The 26,644-nt window shown below is 41.2% G+C and overlaps 1 protein-coding gene across 2 annotated transcripts in view; it reads right to left on the bottom strand.

Annotated features, from left to right (window-relative positions):
- Positions 1–26,036, bottom strand: part of Srpx (sushi repeat containing protein X-linked) — an 82,280-nt gene extending 56,244 nt beyond the window's left edge. For both annotated transcript variants that reach the window (XM_052171406.1, XM_052171407.1), the window contains exon 1: positions 25,781–26,036. In XM_052171406.1, the coding sequence (XP_052027366.1) occupies positions 25,781–25,877 (97 nt within the window). In that variant the 5' untranslated portion in view covers positions 25,878–26,036. The remainder of the gene's footprint in view (positions 1–25,780) is intronic.
- Between the last annotated feature and the right edge of the window lie 608 nt (positions 26,037–26,644).

Raw genomic sequence — 26,644 nt, 5'->3', positions numbered from 1 at the left:
GTTTATAAGTTCGTAAAACCAGAGGAGTAACATAGATGAACTATGACATATTTACACAATGAAATCTCTCCAAGTAAAGTGAATACTGTCTTTTGTCTAAGTCATAACCTCATGCAACACTATGAGTAAATTCCAAGAATAGGATATTAAATGAAAATCAAAGTAAATTGTAAAAAAAAAATCATACACTCAGTATGAGTCCAATTATACTAAGTTCAAAAGCATGTTTTTAATCATACTATCAGAAATATAAATATATTTGGCAATAATATAAAGACAATAAATGAATGGTAAGTGTAGAATCTAGGATTTTGGTTATATCTGAGGAGGCAGTGGAAAGCACAGCTTCTGGCCAGGACTAACAGGCACCACAAAGTCATACTTCATGTTCTTTGGGAGCCTGTGTTCTCATTAAATTACCAAATAAACATAGCAATAGTTGCTGTGTTTTTACCTTATTCATGTTATGTAAATAATGTATAGCTAAGAACATAGGTCAAAGGTAGTTTAGTTGTCTAGCAAGTGTGAGGTCCATGGTCAAATCCCTGGTGCGACAAACAAAATAAAGACATAAATATTCTGTTCTGCTTCATGTTTAATTTAAAAACTTAAACCATAACCATTAAAATTCCTTTGATTCAAAGAGCTTGTTTGTTAGGTTTGTTTATCATTTGTTTGCAATTATCAGAATGTGTTTCTCTCAGAAGTACTTAAGAAGAACCATTCGGGCTTCCAACCAGCAGTCGTGCTTGCCAATAAACTTAGAGTCTTAGCTCTGGAAATGCTTTGGGAGATCATCTGATACAGGCGCCAACATCAAGGACTGACAGCGTCCTGATGCAAAGGCAAAGTTTGGAAACACAGCCAATACTGAAAACTCACAAGCTATTATCAACAGTTTTCCTCTGGGACAATCAAAAGTTCTTCCTAAAAATGCATCCCTAAATTTTCTTCGTTTAACATACATTCTAGAAAATGGCACTAATCAAGAAAAACACAATAGCACTGAGACCACAGATGCTGACTTTACATGGACCCCAAGTTCTAGTTCCAGGGAAAATATGTCTGTAGGCCTGAACATTCGAGAGTGCACAGTAAAATACTTCCTCAAATCACAGAAAAATTAAGGGTATTCAAGGATGCATCAAAGACTATGAGTGGCTACTACCCCAAAACTGTTAAAACACGGTGTATGGAAACTATAGGCATAAAAATGTCAGTTGTACCCTTGGACGTAACCTGAAAATATCTTCTTAATTCCAAAATTAAAAGATATTTTTAGAATGACTGATTTTGAATTTGTATTGGTTTGAAAAGAACACGAGTAATAAACATACATATATATAACACTTCACAGACTGAGCAGGTTGCATTTATGTATTTAGGAATATATATATATATACATATATATATATATACTTAAACATATAAAGAGCATAACAATTAGTAAACAAAAAGAAACCATGAATTTGAAATGAGAGTAAGGAAGGTATATTTGAGGGTTTAGAGAGATAATATAATCTCAAAAATAAGAGAAATAAAAACAGAAAAGGAAAAACCTCACCAAAGTCATTTCACTGCTTTGGTTTCCCCTACAGAATGCAGGGTTTGCAATGTGTATAAACATAGACTGGTCTTTTAAAGAAGTACCAATTGCTAAATTATATTAGCAAAGAACAATGATTTATTTTTAGCTTTTTATTGTAAATCACAGTTCGAAATATGTTTTATCTTGTGAACCCCCCCCCAATACATAAAGATTTATGCAATGGAAATTTAAGCTTTTCAGGACAATATACAGGCAGTATCGTGCACTTTTACATTGTCTATTCTATTCTATTTTGTTTTGGAAAATACTGATAAATACTGACTGAACAAAATGCACAACTCATAAACAGGCGCTATCTTCTCGGGAGATATTCTGTAGATCTCTGTGTAGTTTTATGAATGGAAAAAAAAAGAACTAGAAAAATAAATTAAGTAAACTGAACTGGATATTTTCATGGTTTTTATTTCTCCCAAAGTAGACCCTACATAAGAGAAGAAATTGAATGCTGGTCGTCCCTTGGGAGGTGATTCTTGGAAGCATAACAATAAATTAGAGGATGGGATAAAAGAAAAAGGAGGAAGCTCACGAAAGTAGTCTTGGGAGCAGGATACTTCCAGAGATAACCTGGACTCCTCTCCACTGAGGAAATGCAGGCGATACAACCCAGGCAAGGCCATGGGAGCTGAGGGATCTGTCCACAGACTCCCTCCCCTTCGTGGCTTAGTTATATTAATCACCTGCTATTCCAGAACTTGGTGCTGAACCAGGTCTCATGGTACTGAGTAGAGCTGAGGAAGAAAGCCTCAGAGTCTAGACTTGCAGACACATGACGGAGAACCATACGCAATGTGTGGGAACTGCCCATCTCAGCTAAGGGAAGATGGTGCAAGGTGTCTTCAGCACTGGCTACAGATGTTCTAAACTGACACACAAACAAATCATCAATGCTGGTAGTTCCTTTCAAATACACAGGAAGGAGCTGAATAGAAATACAAATCTGAAGACTTGTGTCTTTTCATGTTCACCTTAATGCAGAGAGCGTTACCTTCATAGACTTTGCAAAGAGCAGCCAGGGAGCTGCCCACATCATGAAGGTACAGAAGCTTCCAGAGGGGGCGGGGAGTGGGGGGAAGAAAACAAAGCAACAAACAGTGATCTGCAATAGGACAGAGGCTAAACTACTGAAGTCTGACTTTTCCTGGGCAGAATCAACCGCACCGAATATGAGACTATGTAAGCAAGTTTTTGGAGCCATGCCTTAAGAAGGACAGAGACGCTATGAAAGATGCTGTAAAGAAATCAAGAGCAAACAAACAAACAAACAAACAAAATCAAAGGTAGCAGGTGCCCCAGTTACTAGGAAGGCTGAGGTAAAATAAAAAAAAAAAAATGAGCTAGAGTTTGGGATTGTCTAGACAGGATACTAAGAGTTTGACCAAAAATCAATAAATAAATGGAAACAAATGCTTTTTTAAAAAAAAAATCTATGGACTAGATTTTGTAATAAGTAAGAAAATAAGCATCTCATTAAATGTTAAGGATACTTTGGATTTATACCTTGCAGAAAATTAAACTAAAGAGAAATATAATCACTGTGCTCTGGCTACTGACCAGCCATACCACAAATAAAATGAAAACAAAAGGAAATTAATTTTGTTCAGCTTGAGGAGGAAAGAGAGGAAGATGCTTAGTTTTCGATCTGCTGATGGTCATAAACGGGTGTCTGCCCCTTCTGTGCTGTGAAGACAGGGAGCGGAGAGAGAAGAGGGCATCAGAGGATGCTAATTTGATGTATCATAGAATTAGTGTGTGTGTGTGTGTGTGTGTGTGTGTGTCTGTGTGTGTGTGTGTATAAGAGAGAGAGACAGAGACAGAGACAGACAGAGACAGACAGACACACACACAGACACACACACACAGACACACACACACACACACAGAGAGAGAGAGAGAGAGAGAGAGAGAGAGAGAGAGAGAGAGAGAGAGAACTAAGAGTTTGGGGAGCTATCATATCATCTGGAAAATTAGCTTCATTCTCTTCATTGCACATGTTCTTTGGAAGCCTGGAGTTCAGACATGCAGGAATGATACAGATCCAGATGTGCCCTGGCTTGTGGAAGCACAGATAGTGAATATTAAACAAGCTAAAGCAAGCATTGTGGGGTGGTGGCCAAAATTGCCAGATGATGAGGACTTCATCTCTGCTCTGTGACAGATGCCTCCTCTTAAGACCCTGTTCCACTCATGACATAGACATCATGTAGGCACCAGAAGAGAATAGTGCTGTGGAGAGCAGAATAAAAGGCTTCAGGAGAAAAGAGAATCTGTTTTGTATTTTTTGGATTTGGTTTTTTCGAGACAGGGTTTCTCTGTGTAGCCCTGGCTGTCCTGGAACTCACTCTGTAGACCAGGCTGGCCTCAAACTCAGAAATCTGCCTGCCTCTGCCTCCCAAGTGCTGGGATTACAGGCATGTGCCACCACCGCCCCATCGGCAAAACCAGAACGGGGAAGGGGAAGGGGTGGGTGGGAGGACAGGGGAAGAGAAGGGGGCTTACGGGACTTTCGGGGAGTGGGGCGGCTAGAAAAGGGAAATCATTTGAAATGTAAATAAATTATATCGAATAAAAAATTAAAAAAAAAAAGAAAAGAAAAGAGAATCTGTATGGAGGAGAGAGATCACTTGTTGATCTGCCCAGGGCATTAGTAAATATTTCAATGAAGTCCAAGGAAAGATGGGGAGTCAGTTCCCCAAACACATCCACTACTGAAATGAGCCATTTTATGTATGCCTTTTCTTTCTCCTTCATCCTCCACAGGGTCTTTCAGTGTAGCGTAGACCTCAAACCTGCTAGGCTCAAACCTGCAATCCCCCTGCCTCACCCTCCAGAGTGCTAGTGTTATAGATTTAACTCACCATGTTCAGTTGATACACTTTTAAACACCTTTTTGTGCTGTGCTGGAGATGGAATCCAGGGCTTTGGACAGTTCAGGTGTGTCAGTTACTTTTCCCCTTGCTGTGATAGGACACTTGACAGACAACTTAAGGAAAGAGAAGTATATTCTGACTCACAATTCCACAAGGAGCAATCCATTCCATGACGACAGTAAAGGTAATATATCTTTCCTGGCAGTGGCTCCACTGTGCAGAAGGCATGTTACTGCTGCTTCTCAGATTATAGTTGGTTAGGAAGCAGAGATAAGAAGGGATCCAGGGCTGGGGTATAATTTCTAAAGTTTCTACCAATTTCATTCCACTCCCATCTCCCTCTTGAAGGTCCCTTGACCTAAAGCCATGCTATTAGCTAAAGAGCTCCTCATTGAAAGGCTGCATCAATGAATAAGGCAGACAACATATACACTCAGGCACCACACATGCCACACATGCACACACACACACACACACACATACACGCACATGCACACCCACACATGCACACACATGTATGCACAAACATAAGAACACGAGGGGCATTTTACATTCAAATCTCATAACACCATGCAAGAACTCTACAAGTGAAGTACACCCACAGTTCGAAACATTCTATTTTTTTAAATAAATATACAAGTCTATAGATTAATTTCTAAAAACTGAACATACCCATGTAACACCACTGAAATCAATAAATAGAACATGACCAGATCCCATGACCATCCTGATTTTTAGCAGAACAAATTGGTTTTCATGCACATACTTGTGAAGTATGGAAAGAGAGTTATGAGTGAAACACAAGTTCATTAAGCAGTTGGGAAATGGCTCAGTAATTAAAGGGCTTGCTGTGTGAACAGGAAGTAGAAAGTTTAGCTCCCCAGAACTCAGCTGAGTGCCAGGTTGATGTGGTGAACTTCCTGTAATTCCAGGAGGCAGAGACAGTGTTGTGTTTTATAAAAATAAAGAGAGAAGGAATATGTTTGGTGGAGGTGTGGTAAGGTGTGGGGAAAGGGGGTCCCTCTTTGAGGGGGAGGGGGGCATGCTGAGCCATCCCTTCCCCCTGAGGGATCAGCCACAGTATAGAATTCAGTATAGAATTCAGGGCATGGGGAGGGGATTTGAGAGGGTAGTAGAGACAGAGAAAGGCAGAGAGAGGGGGGGAGGGGAGGGAGGGAGAGTATAGAGGAGCAGAGGCTGTCCATGAGCAAGTGGAGAGAGGGGGGAGGGGAATGGGGAGAGAGGGAGAGTGGGAAGGGAGGATGGAATGAGAACAAGAAGACAAGAGGGAGCAGCTTGGAGGGGGAAGGCAGCCCCTTTCATACTGAGTCAGACACACCTGGCTGTTGCCAGGTAACTGTGCAGCATAGCCTAGAAAATGCTGACAGGGTTATCTCTCCAGGGAGCAGGCTACTAAGCTTATCAGCAAGCTCTGGGTTCAGCTGATAGGCTGCATAAATAAAGCAGAGAACAACATACACACACATACAGTCATACACCACACACACACACACACACACACACCAATGGGAAAAATACTTCATTGTGTTAAACTCTGAAGAGTCTGAGAATTCCACACGTTTTCTATAAAAATCAAGAGAATGAAATGGTACGAATCAAATCTCCCCTATCACCTGGCTATATGACTTTGGCTAACCCACCAGCTTTTAGAATGCTATTTGCATATGAAATTGGTCTGTCTTATTGAATATCTTTACAATTAAGATACAGTCATAGCAAAGCATAGCAAAGGAGGAAACAGCTAAGGAGAAAAATAATACGAGAAAAAGTCTTAGATAGGAGGTTAGATGCTCTCTTAGTTCCTGTTCTCTTCCTGGAGAAAGACACCAAGACCAAGGCAACATTTAAAAGCACTATCAGGAAGGGGAGCAGGGAGCACGGTGGCATCCTTACTTACACAGGTAGTAGTAGGGAGAGAGAGGGGGGGGTCACTGGGAATGGTATGGTCTTTGGAAACTTCAAAGGCCACCCCCAGTGACACATCATCTCCAATAAGGCCACCCCTCCTAATTCTCCCTAAATACTTCACCATCTGGAAACCAAACATTCAAATATGTTCGCCTATGGGTATGGCATCCATGTCGAATACTCACGAATGTGGAGGCAAAATACTCAGGCATGTGCTATAAATATAAATATAAATAATATAAATATAAATATAAATATAAATATAAATATAAATATAAATATAAATATAAATATAAATACATACATGCATACATACATGCATACATACATTTTAAAGAAAAAAAAAAACAGCTGATTCATTCCGGATTTAAAATGGCTTAGACTGAATAAAAAGTTCAGTAAAACACTTGAAGTAACACCACTTAGCACATGACCTGCCTGGTCTTAGGCAGACAGTGCCATTACTTGGCTACACTACAAAAGGAAACTGCCTTGTTCTTCATAGATGAGTCTTTCATAAACAAGTAAAGGATTTAAGTTGCATTGAGAAGCTGTCTAATATGGGATTATACCAATACAGGGGCCCCAAAAGCAATTAATGAAAGAGTTTAATTTAAAAAACTGGCATAAAAGATTTTACTAAATTTCTTACTGAATTCTCCCAGTTTGCTAATTTCCTTTCCACAGGCTACAGGTAGGATTGCTTGTCCACTGTTCAGATGAGATATCTAATGGATTAGAAGCACATCTGCATTTTCTATACAGTTAAATCATTTTATGTTTCTTTCATTATTCAAATATATTGACATTGTCTTGAGAAAAAATGTTTTGGTTGGAACTATGTTTTTTTTTAAAGACATTTAATGTGTGTGTGTATGTGTGTGTGTGTGTGTGTGTGTCCATCATGTGCATAAAATAACCAGGAAAGCTAGAAGTGGGGACAGTGTCCTGAAACTGGAATTACAGATGGCTGTAACTTGCCTTATGTAAGTGCTGAGAACTGAACCTGGGTCCCCTGTAAGAGGAGCAAAAGGATATTCACTACTGAGTGCCCTCTCCAGCCCCCAAGACTATATTTATTTTGAGGACCAAATGTAATTTGTGTCTATGCTAGGGACAGACATCATCCTCTGGAACTGTGATTCCAGAAAACCATCATTTCCCACCTTTGGGACTTTTTTTAACCTCTCACCCTAATAGATATCTCTTTAAATAGCACAGCTTTCTAACGATGAGAAGTCCAGTCATCTCTCTACATTATAAAATGCATTAAACTTCAAGACAAAGACTTTGACATCTGAAACATAAGTCATTTATCAAAGGCTAATCATCTTTCATAGGCAATGATACAAGAATGGCAATGAACACCTGATCTAACTCCATTGCTAGGAAGGTCACCAGCCCTAGTAAGGAATCTACTACTGTTGTTTTGCTAAGTGGGAATGCTGTCAAATACTTCCTTCTAAAGATTTTGTTTAGACCCTTGGATTAGTTCTGCTTTCAACCTTGACCAGAGAAGCTTCTTCTGCAGTGGACAGCAGTTAATGCAGAGACTCACAACTGGTAGCAAGTGCTGAGACTAAGAGACAGTTGAGAGCTCAGCCCTAAACAGGACATCTAGAGCAACACCTCCAAAACTTAGATAACAGAACCAGCGGTGATAGAAAAAAACATAAGAGCTTGAGGATGAGAAGGAGCACTATGAGATGCTGTCTTCTAAACATGAAATGCTTACTGCACTATTTAATGCACTACAATTGTACTACCTGCACAATACCCAACCTGAATAGGATCAAGCCAGCAAGATAAGTAAGTGTCCTAACAGATATCACTAAATGGACTCAATAGGGTAAAAAGAGGAAGAGTGAGATTATGGAACAAGCAAGGTGGTGTGCTGGAGAACTCAAGAGGAGTGAGAGGGGAGAGTTGGGCTGCATATGATCCAAGACAAATTGTAGACATAAATGAAATTGTCAGTAAATAGGCAAAAGACATTCAAAAAGGAAAAATGAAGAAACACAAATTTAAAATGAAATACTTACAAATCCAATAAAATATGTGCTTTTATCTCCTTACTGAAAACAACAAAAGTTAGTAAACAAAGTCAAATAAGACCCAAAGAAATAGAGTTGAATTGTGTTCATAGGTTTAAATTTTCAAATAGAAAAAAGACATCAATTCACTCCCCAAGTTCATCAATAGAATTAAAATAATACCAATGATAATCTCAGCAAGATTTTTGTTGGAATGTATGTCTAGAGTGAGTTCATGAAGTCAGAGTAAATTTGAAGGAATCACACTTGCAAAGCTACAGTAATCAAGATGTTACAGACAACATCACTGCAGGGATAGGCATGCAGACCAACATATCAGGAGAAGTAACACAGAGTTGCTCTAAACCCTAAGTCATCTTTTGAAAAAGCTACTAAGGTAATAGATTTAAAACAAAGCCATGAAATTCATAGGCATATGGATGATGAATCTGGAAAATACTTTATCTAGTGGGGTCATCCAGACTCAGGCAGATGAAGATGGTATCTCTCATATGTGAATCTTAACTGAAATTGTTATTGTACATATGCGTATGGGAGAATGGTCATTGGTCATAAAACCAGGAACATGAGAGGAGAGGTTTAAAGCAGAAAGAGGGTGATACAAATGACATCGAAGTGGAAAAGGGACTAGTGGGATGCAGGAGACTGGTAGTCAGAGGTGAATCTGGAAGAGAAGTATAGGAGAAAGATCAACCAAAACAAAGGATGTACAAAATATGTCATAGTCAAATGAAACCTGTTACTTTGTATGTTTATTAAAAAGAAACAATATACACATATACATACACACACATACATACATACATACATATCAAAATAAAATAAAACTTCTGCATGGTCTCCTTTTTCTCATTCTAGGAATTTCTGGAATGTTAAGTGCATGAAGTGCCTTTGGAACTCACAGAAATGGAAATGAGCAATGGAAAAAATTGTTTGGGACATTGCAGCTGTTCATCCAAGATTCTTATTCCAAATTTAGAAACTAGATGAAAAATGTTGTTTCTTACTCGTCATAAAATCGGTGTCCTTACTGAACACTGGGTATATTATTTAGCATTTGTTCCTAGAAAAAAAAGTAAAAATATTTTAACACCAAGTATAAATGAATTCAAAGAAAAAAAAACAAGGTGATTTTAAATCTTTTAGGTACTAGTAGTACCAAGGACACTAAAGCCCTGTGTCATGAGGCCAAATGATGCCAATTCCTTGAAATGAGAGGACATCATGTACTTGAGAACAGAAGTAGATGAAGGGAGGTTTTTAGGGAGCCCTAGCAGCCCAAATGGGCTTGGAAAAGCATGGTGGAAGACACCCACGTCCTCTTGAACTTACAGTAAATGGTGTGCTTCAAATTGCTGGTGGCCAGTGGTTTCTTAAAGTTCCTGGCTAGCAATTTGTGGATGTGTGTCACATAAATTCTAGTACGGGAAACATAAAATAGCCAGTCAGCTCTCTACAAGGATCATAAATGTGTGCAAATCCCTTCTTGATAGGAATACTCACACGTTGTATTTGCACTGTACAGTGAAAGTCAGATTCCAAAAAGAGAAGGTGACTATATTCCCATTTTTGGTAGATGAAATCGACAGTTATATCAGCCGTGTTGATCCAGTTGTTAGCAGGTGAATCCGGATGTTAAGCATCTTCTTATTTATCTCTTTTTGTGTCTGTGCAAATATTTCAACCTCTTTATAATGGGGTTGCTTATTTTCTTGTTATTGAGTTCAGAGTGTTCTCTATATATTTGGAGTAATAGTTCTTTAATCAGACATGCCATTTAAAGATATTTTTCTCCATTCTGATTTTTCTCTTCATTCCCTTAATAGTATGTTCTAAAGAGTAAACAATTTTAATTTGGATGAAGCACAATTCATTCCCTATACCCTTTGTAGACCATGTTTTAGTTACTATATCTAAATATATATTTATTCAAGCTTACAAACACTTTCTGTGATGTTATTATCAAGAATTCTTACAGGCTTCATATTTAGGTCTAGGGTGTATATTTAGCTAGTGTTCACATAATAATGTTTTCACATTGATGGAGGAAGAGAGAAAATTTGAAGGGAAAGTAGGTGCTTCTAGTATTAGTAAGCAATGGAAAATGAGTTTTGCACATTTACAGAGATGTCAGTTGAGTCAGTTACATGAACTGTCCATGAATATATTCTCTGTCTTTACGATGCTGTCTACCTAATGAGTTAAATACCATTGGTGTGCTAGCTACATTTCATCACTGTGACAAAATGTGTTGAGATAAACTATATAATGATTTATTTTGGCTCATAGTCTCAGAAGTTTCAGTCCATGGCTGTTTGGCCTCACAATGTATGACCGTTGTAAGGCAGAGCATCCTGGCAGAGAGAGCATAGTAGACTTGAGCTGCTCACTTCATGGTGGTCAGGAGACAGAGTAACCCAGTGAGGAAGGATATAGAAATGAGATATACCATTGAAAGTATGTTTTCAGTGGTCCATTTACTCAGATAATAGCCCATCTAGTTTCTATCACCTCTTAATGCCACCACATTATGAACTTTCAATGAATTATTCTATTGACTATGTTAGAGGCTTCATGGTTGGATCACTTCCTAAAATGCCTACCTGTGAATATTGCACTGAGAATCAAGCTTCTCATGACCTACACGGAACATTTCATACCTAAGCCATAACAGTTGGATAACTAGCTTAGGGCCTATCACTGAATCAGAACATATCCAGAAAACAACCTAAACTCATATCTCTAACTTCCATTCCCAAACCAGTTTCTGGAGTGGAGTTCTTTCCAAGTTAACTACCATCAATCCACCCCCCACACTTGTACTATTATTCCAATTTATTAAGCTATTACTTCCAGCCTAAAACTTAGGCTGCCTTGCCATTTCTTTTTAAATTTTCAGCACAAAGTGGTGCTGTGTCAGTTCCAGACCTAGGCCTGGCTTTTACTCTATTGGGAATCTACTCAAATACAAATATGACCATTTAGTCTGCTGGACAGAGATACTGGTCTGATCACTGAGGGGCTGAAAGACATGGGGGTAGAGATATAGCCATTGCAGATGAAAGACCAAATATGTGAATAAAGTCATCTTGGATCCAGCAGCCCTAGATAAAGGCACAGAACCAACAGTATGTGGATCAGAAATTAGCCTTCCACATCTAGGCCCTGACCAAACTTTCAGGAGCATGAAATTGGTTACTACTGATTTGAACTACCAAATTTCAGGTAGTTTCATGACTACCTAAACAACTTCCAAGCTCCTATCTCAGAACCCCTCATTATACATCTCTATCCAGCAGGTATCAGTTTATCAGTTAAAATGAATAACTTTAGGGGGGAACCTAAAACCCTGGGTTAGATTCCATCATAGCCAATGTTCGTCGTCTCCCAAAGCAGCTCTTAAGACAGGATACAGTAGTTTATTTGGGGAAGGCCACCCAAAAACTATAACAATAGGCAGACAAAGGTGGGGCAAAGAAGGAAGGGTGGGCCACAGTTTACTGAACAACTGCCAGGGGTCACCACTGTGGGTGACTGGGGTTCCATCTTACTGAGGAATGTTACCTCTTATACCCAACTACAGTCCTTATGTTATTTTTTTTCCTGTCAAGAATGCTCCTATATGCCTGTTGTAACTTGATTTCATCAAGAAAAAAATGGCAATAGAGTGGGTAGAGGGTGGGAAAGTGAACCTTGTGAAACACAAACTCAGCATTAGCCTTGCTTCTATAGCTGCTTCATTCAGGACAACATTGTGCCCTCAGTTCAAACACTTCTGCAGAAAAATCCCCAGAGGAAAGTTCTGGGCAGAGGAGATGGTGCTCTTAGTCTCCAAGTGCTCTGCTTTTAATTAGCAAAGACAATGAAGACAGCATGTGGCTTGTGAAATTTTAATTGTGGCCATATTTCAGGTCTTTAAAAAAAAGCTGAAAGGATAACTTTATAAATGAAAGCATAGCTCTGGTCTAAAGGAAAAGAACACTTTTTTTTTTCCAGGATAGCCTCCTATTGCTTAACAGTTTGAAGAACCAAGGCCATTGTTTAATAATTAGAGACAGAGGAAGGACAGGAAAAATACAGGTACCTAAAACCAAGGGTATCAGCACAAAGCAGGGGCCCTTAACTAATGCCAACTCCTGTTTCCACTGAGGACCATTTCCAAAGCTCTGAAACCTTACTGTTCCCACTCAACACAGACAGAAGGAAGAAGGCTACCCTTTAAAGTGAAACCAGATGATGGAACAAAAGCAATTTGTGGTGCGTCATATGGGCCTCCAAAAAGGTTAACTGTCCACATAGATTGCCTGGGACACAACAAAAATTGAAGAAAGGAAGGGAGGCTGCAGCCAGGCTTTGAGCAAGGCCACAGACCAAGGCACTGTCTGAGGATGCATGGTATCTGACAGCTAGTGAGCATGGGAGAGAGCCGCAGAGAAATTTCTTGGACCACACTTACCTCTAAGGTCATCTATCTCATGGGCCTCTGTTTCCTGGCAAAGGAGATAACTCCATGTATTTACCATTATTGTTGCTTTACGTGGTAACACATTATGTTTTTAACAACTTGTGTCTTGATAAAAATTCACACAGAGAGAAAAAATTCTAGGAGTTTATACCAAACTGTTCAGTGCAGTGATTTTAGGGAGACAATAGAGTGTAGAGGAAAATGAGCCGCAAACCCACCTCCTTCCATCTTGCCAGGTCTCTAAGTGCTTTTACAATAAATGTTATTTTACTTTTAAACTATTTTTTTCTGTGCTGGAAGCTTATACTTGGGGCCTTGGAACTGCTAAGTGCTCTTGCACTGAGCTACACCCCCTACCCCCCACCCCCTGACTTCGTTTTTTACCATTTTAAAAAGCATCATGAGAGTGTGGTTAGCAGAGCTGCAGCTTATTCCTGCATCAAGGGGCCCATTTTTAAAGATGAGCACAAGTTTTCAGATTGCAGGGCAGACAAAGTCAGGTGCTGCAGAGGATTTTATTTTCGTTGCCAAAAGAAGTGTAAGAATCAAAGTTGTCAGTTGTCTCATCCATTCCCGATGAAAATCATGGTCAGAGTAGGTTCCTCATCCTGAACTCCTTTCGATTGCTTGCCCCCAGCAGTCTGCTCTCAAAGGAAGCACAATAACTTAAGTAGCTCCAACTTCACCCAGTCTCCCAAATGACTCAGTGTCACTGGGACTCTGAGTCTAAGTGACAATGAGGCAGATGCAAACCTACTGGGAACAAAGAAGAAAGAACGTTTACATGAAGGTCTAAGGCTGTAATACTTCTGTTCCTCATAGAGACCCCGAGGGAGAAGTTCTGGAATGAGAAGAAACCGCATGAGCTCTAAATCGCAGGGACAACCATCTGTACTAAGAGTCACTGCCTGCAGACTAGCAGTCTCCCACAACTCAGTATTCTGAAAGGATGAATCATGCATAGGAGAAGAAATAGCCCAAGGGCTGTTCCCGAGCCTTCTGCACATTTAATATACAGAAACACACTGTGAAGAATGTGTGTTTGCATCCGCCAGCTGTTGCTGCCTTTTGACCTGGAGAAACTTTTCTCAAACCAAGTGTGCATACAAACTGCTTCTCTGGGAGACAAATCTCCAGGAGATGATTTCGCCTCAGGGGTTATTCCTGAAGCCTGCTGTGCTCATTCCTACTTAGTAAGTTCACTGTGGTATTACCCAAGGTCCGTCCTAAAATTTAAAGCAAATAAATGGTTCTCATTAAAACCGGCATGTGAAACACAGTCTCTTTCGCTAGATGTTCTGAAAAATTGATTTGAAATTGTCCACACGAATGATCCTCATACCTGACTGTGTGAGAAGAACTTAGAGTGTCTGTTACAACACTGGGCCCAACTTTACCAGGACCCTAGTTGTGGTTCATTGGTCCAAGGGTGGAGTCTGAGAATGTATTTACCTCAAATGTTCTTGAGTGATCCTATTATTGGTATTGGTTTATGAATCATGAGATGAGATTCTTCTCCCCAGTCCTCTCCCAGGGGGTTACAGACTGATGATCCCTAGCAGCCCCGTATACTAACTAAAGAAACACTTAATCTTGTGTTTGGGGCCATTTTCTGTTGCTACACATGACTGCAAGATTGAAACCAGACTTATTTTGAGTGGCAGTTCTGGAGGCTGAGAAGTTCAAGGGAGAAAAGTTACAGATGGTGACAGCCTCTTATTACAACTCCTAGTGAAAAAGAGAAGGCCAGGCCTGTGTATATGGATGCCAAACAAGAAAGGTGGCCTTGCTTTATAATAATCCACAATCACCATACCTGATCCGGTCCTATGAAAGGCGTTAAGCCTTCCTGGTGTTCCAATAATCTCTTTAAAGTCACCAGCACAATTGTAAGCATAGTTCATGTTGAGATTTGTAGGAAGGCCAACTGTATTCAGATCTTAGTACCCAGCATGTCTCAACTTAATGACAATGCAACCTACATAAACTGGGGACATCTGTGCATCTCTGGGAAGCAGTGCTTCAAAGAAGTGTATAGAAGATGTTAGAGGGCACTGAGCCATATAAATGTAGTAAGATCCTGGCAGGGCGATGGAGCCCGAGAAACCAGAGTCTGCAGCCTCCAAACCCTGGCAACATCAAGTAAATCTGTCAGCAGTTTGCAAAGGCCAGACCACTTCCAACTTGGGTTAGAACATGGAAATTTCGCTAAGGACTACAAAGACTAAAATGAGAACTTAGTTTCTAGAGAGTGTGAGATAGCTGGGTATTACAGTCCCCAAACCTAGAACACTAGATATACACTTATGTGCCATATAAATTAAGACCAGAGAGTACAGAGTCAGTTATAGTACGCTTGCCTAGACCTCCAAGATGAGTCTTGAGTTGGGTCTACTGATGGGGAAGAAGCATTTCCAAATACCCAGGCATCTCCTGTTAAAAGGCAGGCTGCAACTTCATAGCTCCGGAGTGCTGTTCAAACTCTAAAATCCATCTAAAGCTACCAGGAAAAGCTGAGACTCAAGTTACACTTTCAGAAGCAAGACCTTACATTAGGGGTTGGCAGATTTTGGACACAAACTTTTTAGTTTCATAAGCCCTATGGTCTCCATCGAAACTATTCAATATTATCTTTATATCACCACATAGGCACATACTGTACTTAAATAAATTAACAAAGCGGTGTTCAAATGATAAGAAAGTAATTATTAATCTCCTTTGGAATACTTTTACTATTTAAAACTTGAAACTGTTTGATCAACTGATGATATGAAAATAGGAAGTGGCCAAATACAGCCTGTCTGAACTAATTTGCAGACTGCACCCAATTTAACTATTCCCTATGCTAGATCTATCAAATTAAAATTCATCAGACTCCCCAAATGATCCCAATTCTCTCTTTCCAAAGACCATTTCTGGGTTCATAACCACATGCCCACTCCAACATAACCCACAAATAACCCTTTTAGATGCCATTGAGCAACTCAATCATCTGAGTCTTCCCAATTTGTAGAACTTTCAGGGCCTAATGGGAGACACTGATACATTCTCCTGGCCTCGCCATTGGCTCACTCTCACCCATTCTCCATGCTCCCACCTCCTTGCTAACCTCTCTCACATTGGTTTCTCATTTGAAGACAGATAATTCCCCTTCCTCTTCCTCCTCTTCCTCCTTGTCCTTTTTATAAAATTTCTTTTCTTTTCCTTTCTTTCTCTTTTTTTCTTTTTTACTTTTCGGGATGGACTTTCTCTGTGTAACCCTAGCTGTCCTACAACACACTGTGTAGCTAGCACAGGCTGGCCTTGAACTCAGAGATCTGCCTACCTCTGCTTCCCCAATGCTGGGATCAAAGGTGAGCACCACCACCACCCACATTGTCTTTGTCCTTTTCAATCCTAGGGGTTAAACTTAGGACATTGCATGTGATAGGGAAGCACTCTTTCCCTGAACCATATCTCCAATTTCTTTTTTGTTTTTTAGAGTCAGGATCTCACTAAGTTACCCTTGGATTCCCAAGCAGGTCTTAAATTAAATAATACCCTTTCCTTAGCCTCCCAGATAGCTGAGGATACAGAGCTGTTCGATTAGATTCAACATGATCTTCTCCTTCTCCTCCTCTTCTTAACTAGCTAAAATTATTCAACTAAAATTATTAGGTGCGAGGGAAAGCTACTTGAAGCCCCTGTTACTAGTCAATCTGAAGATATGCTTTGCTGTTATTCTGGGTTAGGTCAGGCAGGGGCTGTACTATTGCTCAGAAGACTTTTAAAAATAGTTTAGGTTAAGGAAGGAAGGAAGGAAGGAAGAAAGAAAGAAAGACAGACAGACAGACAGACAGAAAGAAAGAAAGAAAGAAAGAAAGAAAGAAAGAAAGAAAGAAAGAAGTTGAGGGCCTGAAGGATTGTGTTTGTGTGTTGAGTTAGAGAAGGGCTAGGAACTTAAAGATGCACATGTTTATCTCTGCAATATAAGGGGTTTGCAATGGAAATTCAAGATTTCCATTCATTCAGTGGTGAAGTCAAAACCAACCACAAAAGGGAGAGGAGGGGGAAGTGAGCCACTGTGTAGCAATTCTAAATAGGCAAGCCGCTTTGTTTTGGCAAAGGGCTGCACTCATTCTTCAGACCAGTATACAAATATCCTTATCTACAATTCCTCAGCAGGATCTTGGTAAAAAGTAGATGCTGATTCAGCAGGTCTTGGGCGGAGCCTGCACGTCTGAATTTTTGACTTGGTTCCAGAAGTTCCAAGGGTGCAAGGATCATGTAGAAATGCAAGCACAGCTTTTTTTCCTTTGTTTTCCTTTTAAATACTCACAGGCTTTAAAAGAATACCAGATCCACAGCTTTGTCTCATTTGAGGCTAAGCCACTATCATTCAGCATTGCTTTACATGCCTGTCCAGGGAGGTTCTATCCCACACCATAACACCCACCAAAAGAGCAACCAGGCTCACCACACTAGTCAGCCCTTCCTTTCCTAGTCTTGAAGCTTGGACTTGCCCCTATTTCTGAATTAGCCCAAAATATGTCTCCAGATAGAATTCTCTGCCCATCTAACTAAACATATAGAGACTGGGCATTTTTTTTTTTCTTATTCATTGAGAAGTGCATTGTGGGCTAGCAGTACTCCTCCAGCCAACAATGAAAGAGCAGATACCACTGACTTTCTCTGGCATAGCCCTTCATTATTTGCAGAAAAGACACAGTTTTGTCCCTGAATACTTGAGAGTAAATTATGAATGAGTGAGGATCATATATGATGGTACTTAATAGAAAAGACAGTCAGTGTAAGGGTTGATGATGCCGAGGCTATACCGATGTTAGGACATATTACTAGTGGGAATGTAAAAAGATGTAGTCTTTCTGGGAAAGGGGTTTGGTAGTTTCCTAGATGTTTCATTCTAGAGTGAGCATATGACTGGGAAGTTCCATTCCTAGGTAGCTGGCCAAGAAAAATAAAAGTATATGTCCCCACAAAAAACCTGTACAAGAATGTTCACTGCAACACTATTCCTAATAGACTTAAAGTGGAGGCAACCCATACGTGTAATAACTGATCAACGGGTAAATATAGTGGAACGTATCCATAGAATGGAATAATTACAGGATGGAATTGACAACAGGGATGACCCTTGAAAACCTTGGCCTAACGGAAAGTCATAAATCACAAAAAGACAAGTTTCATGTACCTTAACTTATAGAGAATGTAAAGAACAGGCAAATAGATAGAGGCAGAGAATAAGCTAGTAGTGAAAAGGGATTGGGCAGTGACAGCCAAAGGTTATAAGTTTCATTGGAGGATAATAAAAGTGTCCTAAAATTGATTGCAATGATGGATACAGAATTCTATCAATATACTACAAGCACTCAAGTGCACAGTTTCAATGGGCAAATGCTGGAGTGTGTGAATTATGTCTCAGTAAAGCTGTTAAACTGTCACCACAAATTAGGTGTGCAACTCCAAACAAGCAGTGTGGAGACAAAGCTTATGGGATCCTAATGTCCCCAAAAGAGATCGAGAGCTGACCCTTGGTCAGCAGCTTCTCAAAACCACTGAGAAATGCCCAAGTAGCCCAGACCTAACATGAATGAGAAGGCACAGAATGATTCATATAAATAGTGATGCTACAGAATAGTTTATCCTAGTTTGTCTTGCTCTTGAGCCCAGGAAAGAGCTTAATACATAGTAGTCATTACAGAGGCAAATCCTAACACAGGCTGACAGGAGTGCAGGGGATTCACTTCACTAAGCTGCAGCTGTAGCTCAACTACAGCTCCCTATGTGATTCCAGACATCCCAACTGGCAAGACATGAGAGGCTCCTCCCTAAAATGCATGAAAAGTTCATGTCTGAGGCATCCTCACTGTACAAGATTCCCCAGTAGAAAAAAATAAGCTGCTTGCTTAGAGCAACCTGGGTATGAAAGAAAGAAACTCCCACAGCAATCTAGATAGAGCCTGAGACACCCATCCAGGCAGGTGGCTTAAAGCTGGCTAGAAGCATCCCCTCCTGGTATGACATTATCCTCTTGGAGCCAGGTTCCCTGTTAAGTTATGGAATAGAAAAATTTAAAAGACCATATATTTGGCTCACATGGGTGAGAACATTAGATTTATACATAGCTAATACTGAAAGAGTATGATTCTACTACTTAAAAAGCTGAGATAAAATCTAAGTCAAAACAGCATTTTAACTTTGGCCCTTAAGAGGAACCGGAGACTTGGTCAGGCAAATGAGTCAGAGACAATGTGTCTGGAGACTTCCTATAAGGAATGGCCCTGTGGGAGCTGAGTTCCAGAAAATCGGGGCCATGAACACCACCAGTGCTTCTGCAATGTTCCACTGTGGGCCTGAAAAACTGTTGGCTTAATTCTTGCCCCGTGGCTCCAATTTAACTAATGTGCTTGAATATTCTTGGAAACTTGTACCAGGCAGGGTTATTCAACCCAGCCACCCACATGAGGCACAGACCAAGACAGATCATTAGAGAATGCTAGGGTGAAGCCGCATTGAAGATGTGCTCATTAAACACATCTGGAACGACATTGTGATGGCAGCAGCAGCAAACAAGTTGCTGGTACATGGGGCTAAGCACACTATAGGTCCTTATAAGAGCATGACAGAAAAACTATTGCGAAAGAAATATTTGAAAGCCAAGCAAAAACTCTGCCAATCTAACTCATTGAAAAGGGTTTTAAATAAATATATGCAATGTATAACTCCAAGTTTCTGAGATAATCTGAATCAGTGGATCCAAACCCATTTATTTGTCTTCTTCCTGAAGAACAATGCACAGAGAGAAACATCCACTATGAGCTAAAAATTATGAGTGAGTGCATCATTTCTCTAAGGAATGCATACTCAGGAGCTTTCTGAAGCCAGATTGCTCCATGCGCTCATAAGATCCAGGTGTAACCAATTATTACTTTGGGAACTTGGCTGCATAGCAGTACTGCTAAGAACATTTGGTGCGAGCCTTCCTTTTAAATCTTTATCTGCAAACCTTACCCCCAGAATGTGTAAACTTCCCAGAGTCTCTAAATCACTTAGAATAATGTCCTAGGGCAATTTGATAGCCAAAGGTCTCATCAGTTAAGTATGCCCAGACTTGCTTCCTATCCAATTGGCTCTTTTATTCAGAGGATTGTAAATATTCACTGATATTTTATCTTCCATTCCTTTGTCTCTGGGAAGTAGTCTTGGAAATTCTGCTACAAGTTACAAAGAGATTTGAATTGAATACTTTGGGTCTTATTCACAACTACTTCAGACAATGAATACCCTGAATATCCTTCCCCAGATCTCAGACTCAATATCCTTCCCCAGATCTCAGACTTTGTGCTAATCAAGAACAGGCACAATTTCAATCCATGTTTATATCTACTTTGTTTGAGTTTTTTTCTTTATCACTTACTTTTACTTTGAGGGAGGGGTGCTGAATGCAGAACTTAAGGAATTCAATGTGGTCTACCCTTTTGAGCTACACTTAACCCACAGTTGCTTCGGAAATGGGGAGAACTGGAAATTCTATACCTGGGGTTAACTAGAGAGACTACCTCCACTCATTGGTTGAACCAAAGTTCTATTATCACAGTTTTGTCTTTTGTGTATTTATCTATTTGTTTGTTTATTTATTTATTATTTTGCTTGTTAAGTCCATACATTTTTTTCCTCATTCAAGAAGACAGAAAAATCATCTAGTGAATAGTGGATTTGGATTGGAATAGGGACTTTTCCCCACGGGAGGAAATAGCTGCCCAGAATTCTGTTTCCAAGTTCAAAACATTCTTAGTGAAGCCCAAAGACATTCTAATGCAATCTTGGACCTTTAGCATCAGTGTCTTGGCAGTAGCATCTCCAAACATCAGCCTTCAACATGCAGGACAAGTTCCTGCATGACTCCCTCAGAGTCTACAGAGTCCATCACACATTTACAATACAGTATTGGCCACTGGAGGTAACTGTATCCAGTTCCCCCAGGAGACAGGAAACTACTGAAAAGAAGGAACTCCATACCTTGCCCACTCCCCTTTTCCAAGCACAGAGCCTCTTCACCATTCATGGTCACTTGATAAAGTAAGTCTCTGGGTAAAGCTCAGAATTCATTAGAAAACGCAGAAAGAAATCAATTTTATTCTGGAGCAGAATGTAAATATACGAGGAAAAGAGCAGCCCTTCTTCAAGCAAAAGGCCCACTAAAGCTGTCAGTCCCAACATCTTACAATTAAAGATGGAGAGACTGGCTGGAAGATCTCCCCACAAACTAGAACTTGAGAGACAATTATTCATACTGCTGTTATGTAAGGGAATCTTCAGTCTGAATGTTAATCATAACTTGACTGCTACAAACTCCATACTATGTTATAACTTGGCAACAGCAAACCTATATTGAAACTCTTTGCTTTCAATTGCTACTTTTAGTTGTGTTCACTGAAAGAGGAATTGTTACAGTACATGTATGTGTGTTTACTAAGGAAACCATTCAACTACTTTGGGAGGACATGGAATGAAGTGGCCAACAAAAATAAATCCAAGCTCCAGCTTGTGGCTGCACTCAGTCTCTCATCTTACAGCCCCCAGCAGAGACAGTCATTGCTCAAACAGGGGGGACTCGTAGATTTAAAATGAGCCACTGTGGCCAGCAAGTCATAGTTTCTATTTATGTAGATTCATGGTGTCACAAGATCCCATTTACTCATGCACCTCTCTTACAGACCATCAGAGTTTGAGGGTAAATTAAATTCCATAAGCACCAGATATTCTGCTAAGCATTCTCAGAAACACACATAAGGGTAAAACATGGTACAACCATACATTTTTAAGGGCTCAGAATCTAGGAGTGTATAACTTAGAGTGTGTGAAATGTGTGATAAAATAAGTCCATGAAACAGCCACAGAGCCGTGCTGGTGTAAAGAAAGACACGAGGCTTCCCTTTCAGTGATCCAGAAATAATTTCAAGAGCTGCCGTGCAGCTCAACCTCAGAGCATACAGATAGCATGTGCAAGGCCATGTGTCCCATTCCCATAACTGGGCAGGAAGAAAGGGAGGGGTGAGGAAGGGAGGGAGGATCAGTGAGCTGATTTCATCAAAGTGTGGATGTCATTAGATAATGGGGAGAATTTTGAACAAAGGGCTCAGTGGGTCACTCCAAGGTTCAGGTGATGACATGTACAAAGAAGGAAAATGTAACTAAACTGCTGAAGGGCCATGTCATGCATATGGTCTAGGTTTTAGGAAGCCATGGGTGAAGCATTTGAGAATTGTGCTGGAACGATCTGGCTCCTGAATATAATGGAGAGCCTTCCACATGAGAGTGGATACGGGGAGCTACTGCTTTAGGTTTTTGAATAGACAAATATGGGACACAAATTAGTCCAATCTAGAGGCTGGGAAGAGTGCTTAATCAGTAAAGTGCTTGCTATATACACATGAGAATTTGAGTTCAGATCCCTGGCATCCACATGAAAAGCTGGGTATGGTGGCATACAGTTGTAATTCCAGAACTGGATAAGAGGAGACAGGAGGACATCTGTTACTCTCCAGTCAGGTAGTTTTGCTCCATTGACCATCTTCCAATTTAGTGAGGGAGCCTGCCTCAGAAATGAAGGTAGAAAGAAACAAAAGAAGACACCACATGCTGACTACTAGCTTCTACATGAATACATACATGTGCAGGCTCATGGACATACACACACACATGCATGATCACACATATTTACATACCCACACACACAAACACACACATGCACACACGAACACACACATACACACACACACTATTCCACTTAAAAGACGTGTATTTGGCTTAAAAAAAAAAAAGACAATGAGTTAGCCTCAGAGACACTAATCCTACAGTAATCATCTAGAAGGGAAGGGATGTACTTTGATTATGGTGCAAGAACTGAGGAGGCAGGAAGGTCTGAAATTGGTGCCTTACTGATGGTTTCTAGCCCTGTGTTCAACTCACAAATCTGTGAAATGAGAAGTGGTAACAATTTACTGACTGGAAGTGTTCTCAACAAAGACAATGCCAGACAAGAAAGACCTCCTCTCTCTAGAAGATCCTCTTTTATATTGCAGAGTAATTTTGTCAGCTGATTATATGTCTTAGGCACAAATAGAAATTTCTAGCTAGTTTCTGCTGAGACCTTAATTGTAGAGCCTGAGCCAGGTGCTCCACTCCTAATACTTATCTCCAAATGTGGCAGTTCCGAAGCCTGCTTTGACAGCCGTGGTCTGATTTAACTTTAAGGTTTCCCTAATGAACAAAACCAAACCACTTTACCTGCTTTCTCCAGTACTAGGAGGATTCACAAAGACTTTGTCCATGGCCACAGCATTCATCCTCCACCTTCAGCTTTGTTTGCAGGGGGTAGAGTGAACTTCCAAAGACATACAGAAGCTTGCGAGAATTCACTTAAGAATAGAATTAATGAAGAGGCCCATTTCTTAAAAGGATCCAAACACAGACACAGGCAACTTTGCTAGGAGCACTCCATATACTTCCTGTGGGCTTCTGTAGACACACGGTCTTTGATAGACTGGGAATAATAAATTGGGAGCCCAGAAAAGCTACATCAAATTCAGGTTTAGAAGAACTCCAGAGAGCTTCTCTAGGTGGGAAGAGGAAAGATTTGCCATTTTTCTGACAGAGTTGCTCTAAGAGCTCAGAAGGTTACATAATTAGGATACTGATGGGATCCTAAAGCCCTAGCTCCCTCTTTATAAAATTCCAGATCCAAATCTTCTTTCAAGGGCTCTTCCTGGAGACATGATGTTCACATTACTAGGAGTGCCTCTGAGACAACCTTTAAAACATGTCACCCCACGACTAATAGTGAACCCAGCTGATTCCATATGCCTCCAGATATACAAGTCTAGAGCATTTTCCCTTCCCAGACTTTTACAATCTCTGGCTCAAACTAAACTTTCCTCTGTTGGATCCAACAGCCCCAGCAGAGCTCACTTCCCAAGATACTCCTCTGATATGTGCCAAGACAGGACTCCAATTGGAATAGTATTCTGTGGTTTAGAAAGCAAGGGGGTGGGATACAGGGGGGACTTGGAGGGCAGAAAGAAAAGGGGAAATGGTATAAATATAATATCAACAAGTAAAATAAATATTTCTTAAAGAAACAGGCTAAAAATGGACTAGAGAAAGTGGGAGTGGGGCCTCCAGGGAAGTGCTTCTGCAAAGCTTCTGTTTATCTCAGTGGAGCCGGAAGGCAGGTGAGGAATCAGCAGGAATGGATGGTGGCAAAGAGAAACCTGGTGGCTGTCTGGCTGACTGAAGGACGGACCGACCGACCGACTGGCAGGCTAGCAGACTGAGCCAAGAAACCCAGGGGCAACTCCAAAAACATAGGCAGTAGTAAGTGCTTGAGCTGGCAAATCTAGGACTCTGTGGGTGTCTGAGGCTTGGCAGCAAGCTATACTATATAAGGGTAGAGACAGAGAGAAAGCAGCAGGGAGGGGAGAGAAGGAGAGGGGAGGAGAGCAAATGAAAAGGGAGCCTCCTTGGGACAGGCTCAACCTGAGGTTGAGATTCTTTCATTTAGACTGTCCCTCCTTCCCTTCTAAACTCCCTTTAACACAGTTATTGCCAAGGGGGTAAGTGGGGACATCAACATCCTAAAATGACATTTCTCTAGCAACTAAGGTAAAGCCTCCTCAGCACATTGCCCCTAACCAGTTCCTACAAAACTTCAAACCTTTAAGCATTAGCACAAAAACACAAATGTTCCTGTCTTTTAACTCACATGTAATCCATCCATCCATCCATCCATCCATCCATCGACTCATTTGGAACACTCAAAAACCAAAAGCCATCTCTACCTACATCTACCCAGCTCCGTTCCTGGAGGATTCTTCCCAAGCCTGATTTCAACTGTCCATAGTGGTGTCTAACACAAAGGCAACTATTCATATACATTAGAATGCATGGCACTGCTTTCCATGAACAGAAAGTTAAATTGCCTGCAAAGATTGGCTCTTCATTCCAAGGCCACAGGGGTGCATAGCAAATAGCCCTGCCTCTCTAACACTCTCTGTAAGCCTAAGATTTCATTGTGAGGATGTTAACTACATATGTTTAAAAGAGGCACTTCCAAAGAGAATTTTTCCCTGTGAAAACCCAGTAAATACCAGGGTCCCCTTAGATGTTGGAGACCACGCCCTCCAGCACAATTCAGTGCCTTTCCTGCTTTCCCTGGTGCTAACCAAGTGCATGCCACATGTCACCACTCTCAGCTGGCACTTCTCCCTTAGAGAAGCAAACTTTCTCGGAATCTCAGAGTTTGGCGGCGGGGGCAGGGGGCGGGACAGGGGGTGGGGGACAGACTGGACAGGACGACTGGACAAGAGGATGCACGAAGGCTCTTGGGCTAGGCTAGTAAAGCCCACGAGAGTTTTGGAGCTGCTCAGCTCCAGAGGGCAGCCAAGATTTGGGGCTTCTTCCAAAAATAAGCTGCCAGGCCCAGAGCGCTGTGAGGGGGTGGGGTGGGGAGCAAAAGAAGTGTGGTGAGAAAGAAGCAAAAGAGCCCGTAGCCAAACTTTCTCTTCTTAGCCATAGCCTTCTATGCCCAGAGGGTTTGATATAAACCTTGGAGCCCTAGGAGCGGAAGGTGCTCAGGCTCAGGCTCCAGGCGCTGTGATAGAACTCAGTTCCTTGTACCTAAATCAGGAACCACAATCTTTTAGACCTGCTTCCTGGGACTGCGAAAGCCGAGTTCAGAGTAAACAAAGGGAGACCCCACACATCTCCTGCTGTTCCAAGCCAGGGGGTTTAGCAAACGGTTCCAAGGTTCCTAGATGACTGACTGAGCAAACACCCCCCGATCCCTAGCTCCTACCTGGGAAGCCCTGGCTCGGCGGGAAGTGCAGCAGCACCAGCAACAGCAGCAGTACTTGAGGCAGCAGCAGGGCGGGCTGGAGTCCCGGGCTCCCCATGGCGAGCCGGCTCTTCCCCCACCGGGCAGGCAGAGCAGCGCACTTAAAGGGCTGGAAGAGGCCAAGAGACCGAGGGGCTGTGTAGTGAGCCAGAGCCTCTAAAGCCAGGCTGGAAAACTCCTCCTTGGCGGCTTCCTTCTTTCCCTCCCTCCAGTCAGAGCCTGCCCTCCTTCTTCCTCCTCCCTGGAAAGCAGAGCGGTTCAGGGCTCCCCGCCCCACCATTTGCCCACCCCCTCTTTTTGTGCCACCCCTTCTTTCTGGAAACCGGGCTGTTCTCCCTCGGAGGTCTCCAGCTAGAGGTCCTAGAAACCCATTACATCCAAAAGTATTTTCTGCTCCATTTGCATCCCCCTCAGCTCCAAGACACAAACTAGTGGCTCCAGGATTTCAGGGATCGTGGGCACTAGGAAAGAATCTGTGCTTGCTGAAGACAGAAGCCCTTGTGTGTCACATAGAAAAAGAGGCAACCTAGGAGTTTAGAGTTTCCCTCTGAAGCTGGATATCATGGCCTCATAGCATTGACACTCAAGACTATGCCCAAAGTTCATAATTATTATGCCCATTGTACTAGGAAAAAAGTCAGTCAGAAACTTGATTTGGATAGCCCCAGGATTGGAAGCAAGATACACCAGCTCCAAGGTCCATTCTACAATTTTGTTTGTTTGTTTCTCTTTTACATAAGGCTAGACCTGGTGCATACTTGCTGTGCTGCAGTTTCGAATGGGATTTAAGAGCCAGCTGATGGGGAACACAAGAGACAGCAAGTC

This window comes from Apodemus sylvaticus, chromosome X, assembly GCF_947179515.1.
Source record: "Apodemus sylvaticus chromosome X, mApoSyl1.1, whole genome shotgun sequence".
Lineage (NCBI taxonomy): Eukaryota > Metazoa > Chordata > Mammalia > Rodentia > Muridae > Apodemus > Apodemus sylvaticus.
This window is presented reverse-complemented; position numbering and strand designations above follow the sequence as displayed.